This window comes from Scardinius erythrophthalmus (assembly GCF_964197995.2).
Source record: "Scardinius erythrophthalmus genome assembly, chromosome: 24".
NCBI classification, from domain to species: Eukaryota; Metazoa; Chordata; class Actinopteri; order Cypriniformes; family Leuciscidae; genus Scardinius; species Scardinius erythrophthalmus.
This window is the reverse complement of record NC_138244.1, coordinates 7,391,145-7,406,476: the sequence shown is the minus strand read 5'-3', so window position 1 is coordinate 7,406,476 and position 15,332 is coordinate 7,391,145. Positions and strand designations below refer to the sequence as shown.

The 15,332-nt window shown below is 39.1% G+C and overlaps 1 protein-coding gene across 1 annotated transcript; it reads right to left on the bottom strand.

Annotated features, from left to right (window-relative positions):
* Positions 1 to 1,549: 1,549 nt before the first annotated feature.
* oaz2a (ornithine decarboxylase antizyme 2a) lies at positions 1,550 to 11,150 on the bottom strand. Its single transcript, XM_081356743.1, is given in 6 exon segments — positions 1,550 to 3,608; positions 4,617 to 4,702; positions 5,115 to 5,287; positions 6,794 to 6,871; positions 6,873 to 6,924; positions 10,984 to 11,150. Coding segments are annotated over 6 exon segments (540 nt in total). The 5' UTR covers positions 11,004 to 11,150; the 3' UTR covers positions 1,550 to 3,477.
* Between the last annotated feature and the right edge of the window lie 4,182 nt (positions 11,151 to 15,332).

The window sequence follows — 15,332 nt, the reverse complement described above, 5'->3', positions numbered from 1 at the left end:
AACGTTTTGAGCTTTTCCAGTTTAGACCACTACCAGAGGTAGTCAAAAACACATTTGAACAGATTGCTTTCGTAGTGTAAACACTCATGTGGTCGAATAGCCACAAAATACACTCCACCTACTAACTGAATGCCTGAGCTAGCCAGACGGGATTTAAATTTTGTCTACTGAAGACCCAAGTTTGGTTTGAAGATGAAAAACGTACCAAGCACAATGTTCTCTCACCATTCCGGATTTCTAACATCATTCTGTTCTTTTTCTAAGGCTTAATGGAATCTCTTGAATGATTCGACGTATTTCGAGGGCTTTCTAAGAAGCGCGGGAAAATTAGGCACGTGTTGCATAAGCGCGCGATGGATTACTGTTTCAGAGGTCAGACCTGAACACACCGACAAGCTCGCAGACTCGCAGAGTAACCCGGCAACATAGAAATGTTAACGTGTCACACGCTTCGAAGATTTAGGTCATTTTAATGGACGAGATTATTGTGATGTAATGTAACCCAGCACGGATCGTTAAGTGCGTCTGGCCCGCGGCTCTGTTCATAGCGACAGACTCTTCAGTTCAGCTTGTCAACGGGAGTCAGTCAGTGTTTCTGAAGGTACAGTACCTCAAAAGAAAATGGTTTTAGACTGATGATGCCATGTCTAATGATCAGGAACAAATTCAAGTGAGGTTGAGAAATAACCAAGCAAATATTTAGAGGTTTGTTAGTTGTATTACCATTTGAGTTAGATTTGAGGTAGGGTTAAGTTATACATTTGAGGTATTCCTAAACTTTGATAATCTAAAGTTTGGATTTTATATATATACCCCAGGTTCACAGACAAGGTTTAGACTAGTATCAGACTAAAATGCATATTTGAGCTGTTTCATCTGAAAGTAACTTGCACTGACATTAAAATGTGTCATTGTTTTGTCTCAAGATGCACACCAGTATTGTTTTTTTTTTTTTTTTTTAAACCTAAGCCCTGACTATGAAACAAGGCTAGTATTCATTGTCTGGTAAAATTGGATAAATTAAATTGCAATTTATTATGGCTATTTCTCATAAAATGCAGTTACTTCATGAACATGGACGTTTTGCGATGACTAATTAGTTTTGCCATGCATATTTCATGTGTTGTTTATGGTCTGTGTATTTTATTTTTGTCTTGCCACAGAGAATGATGGGAAATGTAGTTTTGTTTTAGAAGCCTGACAGCTTATAAACATTCTAAATGACTATTTCTCATCAACTAAATTGTACTATCATCACTAACAATTCAATCTTAATTATGATAAATCATTGGTATCATTGGTTGGTTTTTCAGTGAATAATACTTGCAAGAACCATTTTTCTTAGAAGATTCCATTTATTAACTTTAGTCTAGTGTCAATAGTTCAACATTTGTTCAGTTCACATTTTTTCCTTGGCAAACATGTGCTTGCATTATTCAACATCCATAACTTAATTTTATTTCTCCTTTCAGTTCACACAAGTAATCCTAGAATAGTCAAATTGATTTTATTTGTGAAAAAAACCCCAAAAAACAGGTAAGTCATGAAGTTTGGTTTTGTCACGTGTTTTATTTGGACATAAGGAAAAAGTTCAAGGTATACAAGTGTAGATTGTCAATAAATGATAAAATCTGATTTACTCTAATTTCTACACTACAAAAAAAAAATCAACCAATATAGACAAAATAAAATCATATAGATAAAAAATAAAATTTAAGTGGATCAACAAAAAACATTCTCTAAAAGCTTATTGTCACAGCCCATGAGGAAAGGTAAGGTCTATTTACACATGCAAAACCTAAAGGCCACCCTGCTGAGAAGTATACAGAACTGAATCCATTGCACCGAATTTCCACAGAAATTACCAAGAATCAAAGAAACAGAGGCTTCCGCTCCAGGGAATGTTTTTGCATGTTTTACCTGACTACGCCGGGACCGAGCCTGCAATCTAAAGGTGCTGCTACGGTAGGTTCACCAGTCTTATAGGAATAAAACTTGAGGCTTTCGCTTTGAATGGAGACCATTATCTTTGGCAAGTATGTCAAGTTCACTAAACACTGCAAGACATCTTGACGGCTCAAACTACATCTCTCCGTAATGGATGTGTAATGCACCGTGGGCTGAATTGCTTGTGTTTTCCTAAAGTGCTTGTGTAAAGCCCCTGAGGGGCAGAGAGTGGGGTTGGTTTGCGCTCATGTTCCTGTGGGTTTGGGATGGTGAAGACAAAAGGTGTGATAGACTATGGTAAGACTCATGTAGAAGACCTCTGGTCTATGCATCTCCCTAAATAAAAATGAGGACACCAGGACCTTAAAACTAGAATGATTTCATCACAAACATGCTCATGCATCTAGAAGTCTTCAGGTCTTGCTTCATTTTAAAAGAAATAAAAGCGACAGACCTGATTGAACAACTTCTACTCAAAGAATCTGTGAAAAGCAAACCTCAAAACCAGACTGAGAAAAATGTCAACTAAACTTACACTCAAGTGCGTTGTTGGGGTTGCATCTGGAATGATACACTGTTGAATGCTGCGTTCCATCCCATGTTGAATGCGAAATATTTTTCGTACGTAATATCTTTGACTTTCAAAAATAAAGCATGACATTATGACGACATAAAACCAAAATGGTAATATGCAATGCTAGCTTTCATGTTGTAGATGCGTGATCGTCAACAGTGAGGGAATGTGTTTTACACGTCACTGCAACGTTTCTTGGTTTTATTGGTAATATTATTCGGAAACTGACTGGTTTTATTTGCGTAAAAGTGAATGTTTAGCATTGTTTGTGCTATCATCATCTGTGACGTTATAGACCGAAGTCACAATCTCCATAGAATTTTCCAAGCTAAAAGTCCAACTTCTATACCACTTCTCTACATAGGAAGGTGGAAATTCAAAAAGTCTTAAGTTTTATGGAACGCAGCATAAATCCTAGCAAGTGTTTTAAGATCTAATTGTGCTGTTGAAGTGAGTCGAGTCCTAGCTACCGAGAGCTGTTCGGCTTGCTTCCTCTGAGTACGGTGAACTAGTGAAAGTTACAGCTGAAACTCCTAAAGAAGAGTGTCAAAACTGGAATAAACAAATAAATTCCTGATTTCACCACCATCAGCCACTGGAAACAGTTTACAATCAATTACAAATGCATTCCCTTCTGTAAAAAGTATCACTACCATGTCTGCGATCCGAATCCTGTTCTGAATGTTGGAGTACACAACAGTTTGATATATGATGATTAACAGAGAGGATATGCTGGATTTCTGCTTTAGCACCAACCCACCTCCTGCTGATGGAACGACCAATCAGAATCGATTGGTGGGTTAATAACAGAAATTGAACCAATCAGAGTGTTAGATGGCCCAGCTTCGCCCCTACCCCTGTCCTAAAAGTCACTTTGATGCAGAGGTATAAAGGGGAAACAGAGACGGGGAGTAAGAGGGGTGGGGGCAATTTAAGAGCGAGTGAGAGTGTGATGGTCACTCTTCATCAGAACTACTGCTGTCTATGGAATAGACCATAAAGAGAAGGTCGGGCCGGGCCGGCACCAGCGGGTGACCGGGTTTCACCACCTCAAAACCCATGTAGTGGAAGGTCTTCATGATGGACACTGCACAAGTGGAGACAAAGACAGTTAATTATGGTACGTATTTGATTCATTATCCAGTTTAAAAATATCAGATAACCCAAATGAAGGTTCTGTCATAATTTACTCAGCATGTTGTTGCAAACCCATATGACTTTCTTTCTTTTTTGCAGATTGTACACAAATCATAATGGGGCTGTCAAGCGCTAAAAAATGACACCAAAAAGTCATATGGATAAGCCATCATTTTGGAGTTCGACAACCTCAGGCTACGTCTACATGAATCCGGATATTGAAAATGGCATTTTCATTTCATAACACACTCCCTCCAAACTAGCTTTAAGTGTTTTCCAAAAGTCGCTTATCTACACTGAAAAATCTGAAAATGCTTAAATCTCCTTATTGCGCATCTGTAAAACGTCATAAAAGCTCACTGAGATAATACTGAGAGATAAGGCTTAATATTCTCACGCTATTCTTCTGGAATGATGTTTATTAGCAAAATTTCCTACCATTTACCGATGTGTCAAGGTCACTCAAAATCAGCATTACATGTATAGTATTAAACACAATTGCACTCATGTTTTGCCACAGGACAGCAATTGTGAGTAAATATTGTCATCTTTGCAGCTATGTGATATGAAGATTGTGTGAAGTGACAAATATCTTTAGCAACACTATGTAAGTGAATAGCAGGCACAACAATGCCAATACATCTATACATATAGCGTATATGGGTACAACATGCATGACTAAACACTGTTCACACTACAACATGAAAACACTCTTTTCAAATGTATCCACTTGGGTGAGCGTATCAAGGGCAAAACAAAGATTATAATTTTTTTAAAGATACAGATTTCAAATGTATTAATGTGGTTGTAGCCTCAGTTTCCATTATGGGGGAAAAAAATGTTTGGTTGAGTTCCACAGAAGAAAGTCACTCACTCATACTGTTTTGGTACAATATGAGGATGAGTAAATGATGACAGATTTTATATCATTTATATCATGTGTTTAAATGTTTCTTACATCGATCGTCTCTGTTTTTGTGAAGCCACAGGAACACATAGCTGACTTTCAACTGCTCCTCTGCAAACTCCAGAAGCCTGGTGAAACTGCAGAGTAATGAGAGAGAGAGAGAGAGAGATGGTGACGCACTGCTGCTTTTACATAATGTGAATCTTATGTAATAATGCAGATGTACTATCCACAGAGCAACTTCAGTCAGAACACACACACAAAGTTAATGCTTTCTGACAGTCCACCACCTGCTCGCTGAAGGTAAAACACTCATGACCTCAAAGACAGCACATGACCAATCCAAATGAGAAAACTTGCATCAAAAGCGGCTTCATCTTTCACGACCTCATACCAGTGATGAAACATCACACTCGAGCTGCTTTTGACTAAAATTAAACCAGCCGTTTGTTCTACTGTGACCTAAAAATGTCAGTTAAAGCTGAACCATGTAGAGACAGACAGATACGCTGTCAGCTTCAATATAGACAGATTATGAACCCAACGTACCCTTCTTTGCTGCCATTGTGGAGAGCTCCAGCGGGGATTTCCAGGTAGAGGGCATCCTCTGAAAGAACCGTGTCCCAGCTGGAGATTCGACGCTCGCTCAACTGGTACTGGAAGTGCAGGACTGGGGGCGCTCCACTTACTGATCCCGCCTGAGTCACTGTCAGCTTGTCGTCCTGGAGGACACATATGCATTCCTTTTCTTACAATTATTGTTATTAACATTATTGTAAACTCTTGAAAACAGCAGTTCTCAGATGCTTCTATGAGGAGCTCTAAAAAAATGTACTATGCAAGAGAGATATTCATTCTCTTAATCGCGAATCGATCCAATTACGGTCGATCGATTGCACTGCGTTGTTTTGTACATCTGTATTGCAACGTGTATCCCATTAAGATGAGGTTGGAAATACCCAGCAATGTGGGATTCATTTCAGTAATGAACCCGCTGTAATCCTGTCGATTTTCAATTGATTTTTGTCTAAATATCTAATCCAGAGTAGAACATTTAAACAAAATCAATTGATATAAATGAGCTCGAGAGCAGCCAACAGGGACTTGAACAATAGATCTTTTCACAGGTGTGAGTGATCCTAAACCTCTTAACCTTTTGAGATGATCACATGTCTGCACAGGCAGTGCTGACATCTATAGTGTCACGCACACGGCCAGGTGTATGCCGAGCTCGATTACCGAGCGCCAACACCGCCCATAAGTAGCTCAGATGGAAACTAGCTGTACTGTACAGAGCTATGAGACACACAAAAAAAAACAAGCTCTGGAGATCTCTTCACACCCGTCCCCTCCCCCCTTGTGCTGGTTGTCTGTGTATGTTTTTTGGAAATGGTATGGTTTGCTGCCCCAGACTTTTATTGACTAATGTATTCATTTACTGTACAGGACTTTTAGACTTACAGGTCAGTAAAGTAGCAAACCGAGATGTTTTTCAGATTTTTTGAAATATCCTTTTGAGTTCAGCATTATATTAGGTGTGCCTCTTAATTGTATTAGCATTTATTAAATATATTACCATTACAGAGGCATAGTTAACTGTATCGCTTTTTCATTTTTGGCAAAGAATCCGAAAATCATGTATGAAAAAAAATGTTAAATGGGACCTATTATGCCCTTTTCAGTCTTGTTTTTTGGGGACTACAGTAATAGGTGCTTGATTTTTCAAAAACAGGTAATTTTTTCAGATATTTGACATTGTTGCAGCACCTCTCTTCCCAGTCTGTCAGTATCTGAACTGTGCAATGTGCTCTGGTTGGATGAACCAGTGTGTTGTGTTGATTAGTCAACCGCTTGGGGAAGTGTCACGCCCATTATCATAACTGCGAGTTTTAACACACTACTAATGCAACTCAACCGGGCCTCGCCCCTTTTTTGCATATGCCTTGGGAATTATTTACATTATTGTGAAGTGTACGTTCCCAGACGAAAACTCAAGACGAGTTTCATGGTGTCCAGAAACAGTGTGCACTGATATAGAAGAATAACTCCCTTTGATATGACTTTGCAGAGTGTTTTCATGCTCAAACAGCAACATTACACACTAAAGAAAGTTGAAAACATAAAAAAAGCGTAATAGGACCCCTTTAAATGTTTTAGAATGTTTGTTTTTGACGTTCATACAAAAGCGAACAACAATTCAGACTGTGTGTGTGTGTGTGTGTTCTTACCTTGTGAAGTACGCTGTGAGGGAGATCCCTGCCCGTCCCTCGCCCACCCGGGATCTTCGTTAGTGGGAGAGGGGCATCAGGAGCACCACAGAGGCCCTGGAGCCCGCTGCCTCGAGCCAAGCACGGCACAACTACAGTATGAAAAAGATGAATATGTCATAGCTGTGTAAGTTTAACACAGTTTTCCTCTGGTGCTTGTAACTAATTGGCATGTGCTTCTAAAAACTACCTTCGCTCTGTTTGTCAGCGTCATGATTTAAGTTCATGACGCATTTTGGCACAGGCCTCGGAGTGCCTGCCGATAACAGATATACCCATCCTGCCAACAGCATAAACCAATCTGGCTGTCTGCTTAACTGAAATGTTGTCTCTCTCTCGATATATCTGTTCTTATGCAGCTTTGTTTTCACATTAGCGCTCAGTTCTCTGATTACAGACTATTGGCCAGATTTACTAACAGCTTGTGCCAACGCAAACAATCTTTTGGCGTTAAAAACTACTGACAGGATTTACTAAATACACGTGTGGACATGGTTATTCTCCCGGCTGACCTTATTGCATATGCATTTGTAGGAGTTTCCCTTTCAGATGCAACATTTATGGGAAGGAGAGCATTTAAAAGAATCATGCAACGTGATGTTTGCGCTAGTTAATGATATTTACACCATTATTTACCGCCCGGAAAAAGCATGTCTTAAACCAGATGCTAATTTGCGCTGCTCTTGGTAGATTGCATTGGAAATGATTATGGATTATGGAAATTATGTTTGTGTTGTCAGTAGATGGCGTGCAGAACTTTCCACTCCCATCTGCGCTTTTTTGGTATTGCGCTTTCACACTAATGCCCTGCTTAGTCAATCTGGCCCTATGAAAGCACTTAGGAAAACAAATTTTGCTCAATTATGGAATTAAGTTAATTTATAATTTTGTTTAGTCTGATCTATCAATTCAATTTCATAAAATCTATCTATAAATTAGTGCTCAACCAGGCCAGGCCAATTAATCATCTAATATTTTGCGATTATCAGCATCAGCCGATGGATTTGATTCTTAAAATGAAAATATTGTCAAATTAATTTTGTTTCCTGGAGATGGATGTTTCACTTTCAGCTAGACAGAAGGGAGGCGGTTCGCACAGATCACAAACAAGCACATGATGTGAAAACAAGTCTGTAAATAGCAGCTTGGCTGAGAACATTTGACATCCCAGCGGGCTTGAGTTACAGCACTGGCTTTTAGAGATGGTAATAACAGATATTTATGTACCCATGACATACTGGGAGATCTTTGGATCGGATATCTCATCTGAAGCCAGGCCGCACACTGTCAGCGAAAATCTCTCATTTTGATTGAAAGCCTTCTAGAAAATTCCTGATTTTCAAAACAACCCTGTTTACAACAAGACTATGAGGAATATGAGCTCACGTACAAAGCTGATCTGGGAACAGAACATTGATATTGTATGCCATTATCAGCTGACAGCAATCCATGACAAATTAATTGGCTGTTCGAAACTTGGGTGCATTGTTTTCAAGTCTCATGAGCAAGATAACCCAGCAGGCAAATGAAAGACGGGCGTAGTGTTTTCCAACCGCACATGTAACCCAGGTGACATAATCTGCATGGTGACCACATAAAAAACAGGTGGAGCTGTTCCTTTCCTTTTTGGTGACCCTACAGACTATCTTTACTAGTACGACAAGGCACTTTTGAGGTGCTCTTGTTTTGTTGGTTCTCCTCTCCTGGTCTCTGTAAAGAGCGCTGGGTATCTGCGAGTGAAATGTCAGCTTGTTTTGAAAGCCGACACTTTCACCCTCTGACATTCAAGCACTTTCCTCCCCTCCACCGTCTCTGATTATACGCTCTGGATCAAAACAGATTCAGGCCAACTAAAAAAAAGAAAGAAACTGAAACAGTGGGACTTTCTTGGATTCATTTAACATACAGAACTCGATCGACATCACGATGGAGTCGTCCAGTTTGCATTAGATTGCTGAGTGGTTTCTAGGAGTGGCTGCTAGAGGTTATGCTTCATATTCTGGTGATATAATGGGAATTTTTGTTATGTTTTGTCATTTAGCAGGTGAAAATCGTAAGTTTGTTCGCTCGGAAAAGTAATAGCCCGCTTTCCTCAAAAAGACACAAAATCAAAATGGATAGTTTTTATTTTTTCTATTATAAATGATTTATCCTGGCACATCATTTTTTTAATTCATGTGCCCTTATACCCTTAAAACAAAATACTATATCTTTCCTTCCCTCTTGCAGTGACATCTATTATTTTCTCTGATGATGTGTTTACTGGCGCAAGGGCGGGGCAACCTGTCACTCACGTGAGATCGACCAATAGCAAACCACAACCATCCAATGATCCAATCAATTCCCAATGGTCAAAATCATTTTTTTCTTGTTCGAGAAGCTGCTTCACTCGGATATAAGTCACAATAGGGAAGAAGAAAACACTTTCACAACTTATGTTTCATGCCGACTTTAAGCCATCATGCATGTCTATAGGTTTTAAATAACAAAATACATGTTATGAACAATAGTAATAGCCTATAAGTTATGGATAATGTTGGATTCAGTCCAAAAGCAGAATCTATTCCCAAAACAATCCAAAGGTCCTCTTTTTGTTACTGAGAAAGAAGTTCCACTAAATTTGTTACACATAATTCCACTAAAATTAAAGATCATTCCTGACTCCTGTTGACCTCCAGGACCAGCACAGGGTGATAGTCCGGATCTGTTTAAAGACCGGGATTCAGGTTAATCTTTAGTGCAGTAATTACTGGCTCTGCTGAGTGTTTGGAGAACAACCAGGAAACAGTCAAAACCAAAACAGGATACTGCGAGTCTTCCAGGAAAACAGTTATCATTCGGCTATACAGAGGGGCACGAAAGGTGACGTACGACCTTCAACTCACAGTGAACGTGTTTTGGACCAATCCCTGACCAGGAGAGGTATGACAGGTTTGTGTTTTTGTGTTCACATATCAGATTACAAAGCCTCAGCACGCAAGTGACCTTCTTTGACAACAAGTCTGACGTTTCTATTTAAGCCAGAGTCTTAGCGCTGCCACATTCTTCAGTAAAGTGTTTCTCTTTTTAACATTGATGGTCTGGATGGAGTCCAAGCAAAACAACCAAAACACAAACAGAACGTGAGGTTGAGAAGCAGGAATGAAATGACGCTGCATGAAATGTGAGCGCGGGTGGATTTGGGATGACCGGCGAGGAAACGTTCATGGAAAATGAACGGTGCTCTGATTTTAACATGATGTTTGAATTGTTCATAGGGTCTATAAACAGAGCCACTGCAAAGATGTTGCAGCTAAACAACCGAGCTTTCAAGGAACTATCACTTATGTAACGTTTTGTCCCCATATTCCTCATTCAGAATACCTTAAATCTCAGGTTAAGTATGGTTCATCGCCCTGCACTAGTGCTAATCTTGTTACAAAAACAAACATTTCAATGAAAACAACCGCTGAAGGGTGTCTTGAGTTTCATAACAGGATCCTTGCAGGTGATCTGTGCTCGGGTTTCCATCCTCAATCCACATTAGGAAATTAGATTGTTTAGGAAAAACTAATTATCTTCGGGACAGTGCGATTTGGTCGGCATCGACAGTCCTGTTACAAGCTCATGAATCCTAATTGAGTTGATGGGGTTATGGATGAAATATTTATAGCAGTGTCTCTCACACTCATCTGTCTGCTCGACATTAAATCCGCTTTGATCACAGTCTGAGTCTGATCCTTCAGTGCATCACAATAGAGCCTGCCCATTCATAATTTACATACATCACATCTCTATATCAAACTAAATATAAAATAAATTAGTATTGTCAATATTATTGATATATATTTAATTTAGTATATTTTTTAATAATAGTCTCTCTCTCTCTCTGTATATATATATAAACAATACATAAATGTATACATTACAATTTTCATTACAAGAAAATATATTATTAGAAAACGTTTACATATGTATAAATGTTCTGAATTATTAAATATTATTTAAAAACACTTGAAGTATATAAATATTTCAATGGCACGTTAAATATATGTAAAATAATCGTAATAATCATCAGCTGCAAAATCTTTGCCAGTATATGCATGAAATTAAAATGTTGCACGACTGTAAAAAAAAAAATAAAAAAAAAATGCAATCGTATATCATCTCACCTCTCCTCTGTGTTGCACATGTTTTTTTTCCTCGTAGACTGCTTTACTCTGATAACTCAAAGAGTGACTGATGTGCAGAAAGTCCACGGAGAAATGCAGCATATATTTAATAATTCTCTCTCTCTGAAGCGTCCAGCGATCCGCGAACCGTGCTTTGACACCGAGCTCTGACTGGCTGCGCGGTGACGTTAGGAACTCATTATGAATATTAATAAGACTACGTAATGTCTGCCAATCAAAGGCCGAGTGCGATTGTCGACACAGACACGCAGCTTCATTAATATTCATCGACGTTCAGCGTGGAGAATCATGGGAGACAGACGCAGAACAGGGAAGTGACCGTGAATCTACTTAAATTATTCTGTTTTTATTAAATATCGACGAGGTCATTTTAGTGATTTTTTTATGTCTCCATAAATATACATAGTAATATAATGGTATTTAAGGGAGATTCAGAATTCAGAATTTGACGACACTGAGGGTTTCTGGGAAATGAAGTTTTCAGCTTTGAACGTTCCAACAGAGTTTTTGAATCACCTAATTTACGTGTAATTTATCTATATACGGTAACTGAACGATACATGTCAAATCTTATAAACGAATGCTTAGAAATTCATAGAAATAAAACTGAAGATAGTCATTTGAAAATACTCTTACTTTCCCTTTTTATTTATTTTTTAAGACCTCTTCAGGACTTTTGGAACGGTGTGGACTGGACTTATGTTGTGTAAGAGCTGATAATGGAAACAAGCCTGGGCCAAAAGATTAAAGGATTAGGAACCGGACACCAGGCGATGTGATCGCTACACAGCGCTGGGTGAAGATCAGTCTCAGTGAGTGAAGTGACCTCCAGAGAGAAACCACAACACAATCAATATCTGAACTCTGCAAGGTACTGGGTTTGGATTTTCAGTCGTAATGGACCTCAACTGGGTTCTAAATCACAATGATAGCAGTTTAAATAGCATAGGGTTGGGGTTTTCTTCTGGTTTTGCCACAGGTTTGAGATGATTTTATCCTATTCTAACTGCATAATAATATGGTTAGTTGCATTTGAATTTAGCATTCAGAAGAGATTTCTGTGGAGACTTCATCTGACCCGCTGAGAATCAATGCAGTAGGGGAACTTAATTAAGCTGGGTTGTTAGTTTTCTTCATGTGGAATCTCATTATGAGAACAGAAACCACTGAAATTATAGGGAACTTTAGCTGTCTACTTATTTATGGTTCCATATTAGATTTCATAGTTCATTTGTCCTTGTTGGCTGGCACAACATCCATCATGTGTTTGGCGGCTACAGTGAATTGTGGTGTTAGCAACCACCTGATTTGCTGGCTGTCTTTTTGAAAACAATAAACGAGTTTGAAGACCTAAACATATATCAGCTCAGATAACGCTGTCACACACACCCCTCTCTGTGGTTTCTCTCAAACTGAGCCACTAAAAGGCATTCTGAAACCTCCAGGACTAAACAAACAACAACAGCATATTTCCTTTTCCATAATGATGCTCTATAATGATTCACCCTGCTGATGAAAGATGAAAAACAACAATAATTATCAAACAATTAATTTGATAGATTCAAATTATGAAGTTTATTAGAGCAGTAAATCGCAATATTCCAGACTACAAAACCCCTTTGGCCGTATTAAGATGCGTTTTGGTCGATCAGATCACGTACGAGGGAGACATATTCCCAATTACACCTGGTGTTTTAATCCGTCTCTTTTGTCCACTTTCAGCCACTTCTATCCTGATTTCTTCAAGGGGAGTGTCTATGGGCGGGTAAATGTATGTGTTTTTTCAGATCTTTTGATCTAATCGACAAAATAAGCTTGTGTAATTTACATATGATATGAACGACGTATGATGTCGGAGACGACTGAAAAACATACGGAGAGCATCAGCTTTCATTTCTGCTCTGACAGCCGCAACACCAGCCGATTCGCTGTGAGTGTGTGTTAGAAATCAGGAAGGGAGAGAAAACATTGTGCTTGGTGTGTTTTTCATCTTCAATCCAAACTTTGAATCCTGTCTGGCTAGCGCTCTTCCCATAATGTTTACGTGTTAGGTCAGTAGTTGGAGAGTAGTGGCTTTTGTGGCTGTTTGAACACATTCGATTCACATTCGAATGCGTTTTCGACTACCTCTGGAAGTGGCTGAAAGTGGACAAGCTCAAAGCGTTTTAGACCCCGTTCACACCTGTATTTATCGTCGTCCATTTGTGATCCGATCGACCAAAACGCATCTTAATACCAGGTGTAAACAGGGCCTGCTCCAAACACAAGCAGGACACGCAGTTCTGATGGACCAGTGAGAACAGAGAGTGTTTTATTCCATGGACAGCATCGGCTTGCTGATCTATTAAAAGCTCCATTGTATCTTTTCCTTTTTGGCACTCTTGTACATCCAGGAAATGCTTGTTTACTGTGTCAGGTAATCATCTCAGAGGCGAACGGGAGAGATTCTCTCTGTCACTACTGACATGGCCTGTAAACTGCTTCTGATTTCTGCTTTATTCATTCCTTGTTTAGTGGTATTTGATTAAAATGAGTGTGACATGTTGGGGAGATTGAAAATAGCCTAGCAATGTTCTAGCAACCACCCAACACACCCTACCTATCACCAATTCAATTTGCCCAATCCTGTTCCTGGAGATCTACATTCCTGCAAAGTTCAGCTCCACAACTGGACCAGGAGCACTTGATAACTACAGACAGGTGTGTTATCAGGGTTGGATGTCTGCAGGTATGTAGATCAGAATTCCCCAATAATGCCCTGGAAACCACATAGAACATCCTGGCAACCATCCAGAATTTCCTATAAACACCCTAGCAACCACCTAGACTTCCCTAGCAATGCCCTAGAAACTACCTAGAACATCCTAGAAACCACCTGGAACACCCTAGCAACCTCCTAGTATTCTCTAGTAATGCCCTAGCAACCACCTAGTATTCTCTAGTAATGCCCTAGCAACCACCTAGAACACCCAACCAACGACACAGTTCCATATCAACCCGGAACACCCTAGCAACCACTCAGAAAATCCTTGTTAACAGTAAGAACATCCTATCAATCAGCCAAAACACCCAAGCAACCACCCAAGCGAATCACCACACAAATCTTCTGTAGACAAATGTGTTAAATCGATTAATCATGATAAATCACATCTAACATAGAAGTTTGATGTGATTAATCATGATTAGTCGATTTGACAGCACTAATTACAATATAACCAGGGGTCCATATAATTGGTGCGCATGTGTGGTAAAATTAACACACGCTGTTATCTGTGCACACAGCCTCACACACTCAAAGAGAGAGAGAGAGAGACAACCCCAAAACTATGTTTAAAGAAATCGACAAAAAACTAAAAGACACTCCAGAATAAAATCCAATGTTAGTCGACCCTAAATAGAACCACTAAATTGGCCAATTATCTATTAATTAAACAATTGAAAGAAAGACAAATCCTCTCCAAATACAGATTAAGTGACCATGATCTAGAAATAGAGAGAGGAAGACGTAGACAAACATGGACAGAGAGAGAGAGCAGAGGATCTGTATATACTGTGGTCTACAGCAAATAGAGGATGAGAAAAAACGTTCTGAATATATCAATGTAAGCGAAACTTTTCTTCCCAGATTTGAAACATTGATTCCATCATTCATTGAACTGAGTGATACTGAGAAAATGCCCTTTATACTTGGAGAAGATGATAGCAGAGCTGCACTAGCTGCTAAATATGTGTTAGCCATTCACAGTGTCAGAGATGGTTAACGGTGAACAGACACATACACACAAAATGATGTCAAAATACCCGTCTCGGCAAGTATTCACCCGGTTATGTCATAAGTGAAATGTTGAGAAAGAAACTGGATGTGTATCAGTATATTCGGTCTGTGCATTCGGTCTTAAAGTGACAGCAGCCTAATATTCCTGCTGTTGTCTATGTCATTTAATGTTAATATTTTTTTTTATTTAAATACAGCTTTAACAAAAATTAACCTATATTTCATTTCTACAGTAAACAAATGTTCAAGTGAACAAATGTGAGTACCAAAGTACCAAACAGCATCTCCAGGTTCTCCCTTGAGAACCAGACCAAAAAAGTTATGTGCACCCCTGATATATCATAAGTGTACTTCTATCTTTATGCATGAACAAATAAAGCATTTTACATCAATTTGAATGTATTAAGAATGTGTTTGTGATGTATTATACATACAGGCCTCAGCAGTGAAGCTCTTTCAGCGTGAGTTTTGACCCGGTCTCTGTGAGACGGGCTGCTAAGCACCGCTGAAATGCCCCATTCCAGCCGAATGAACTTTCACCAGTGATGCTGAG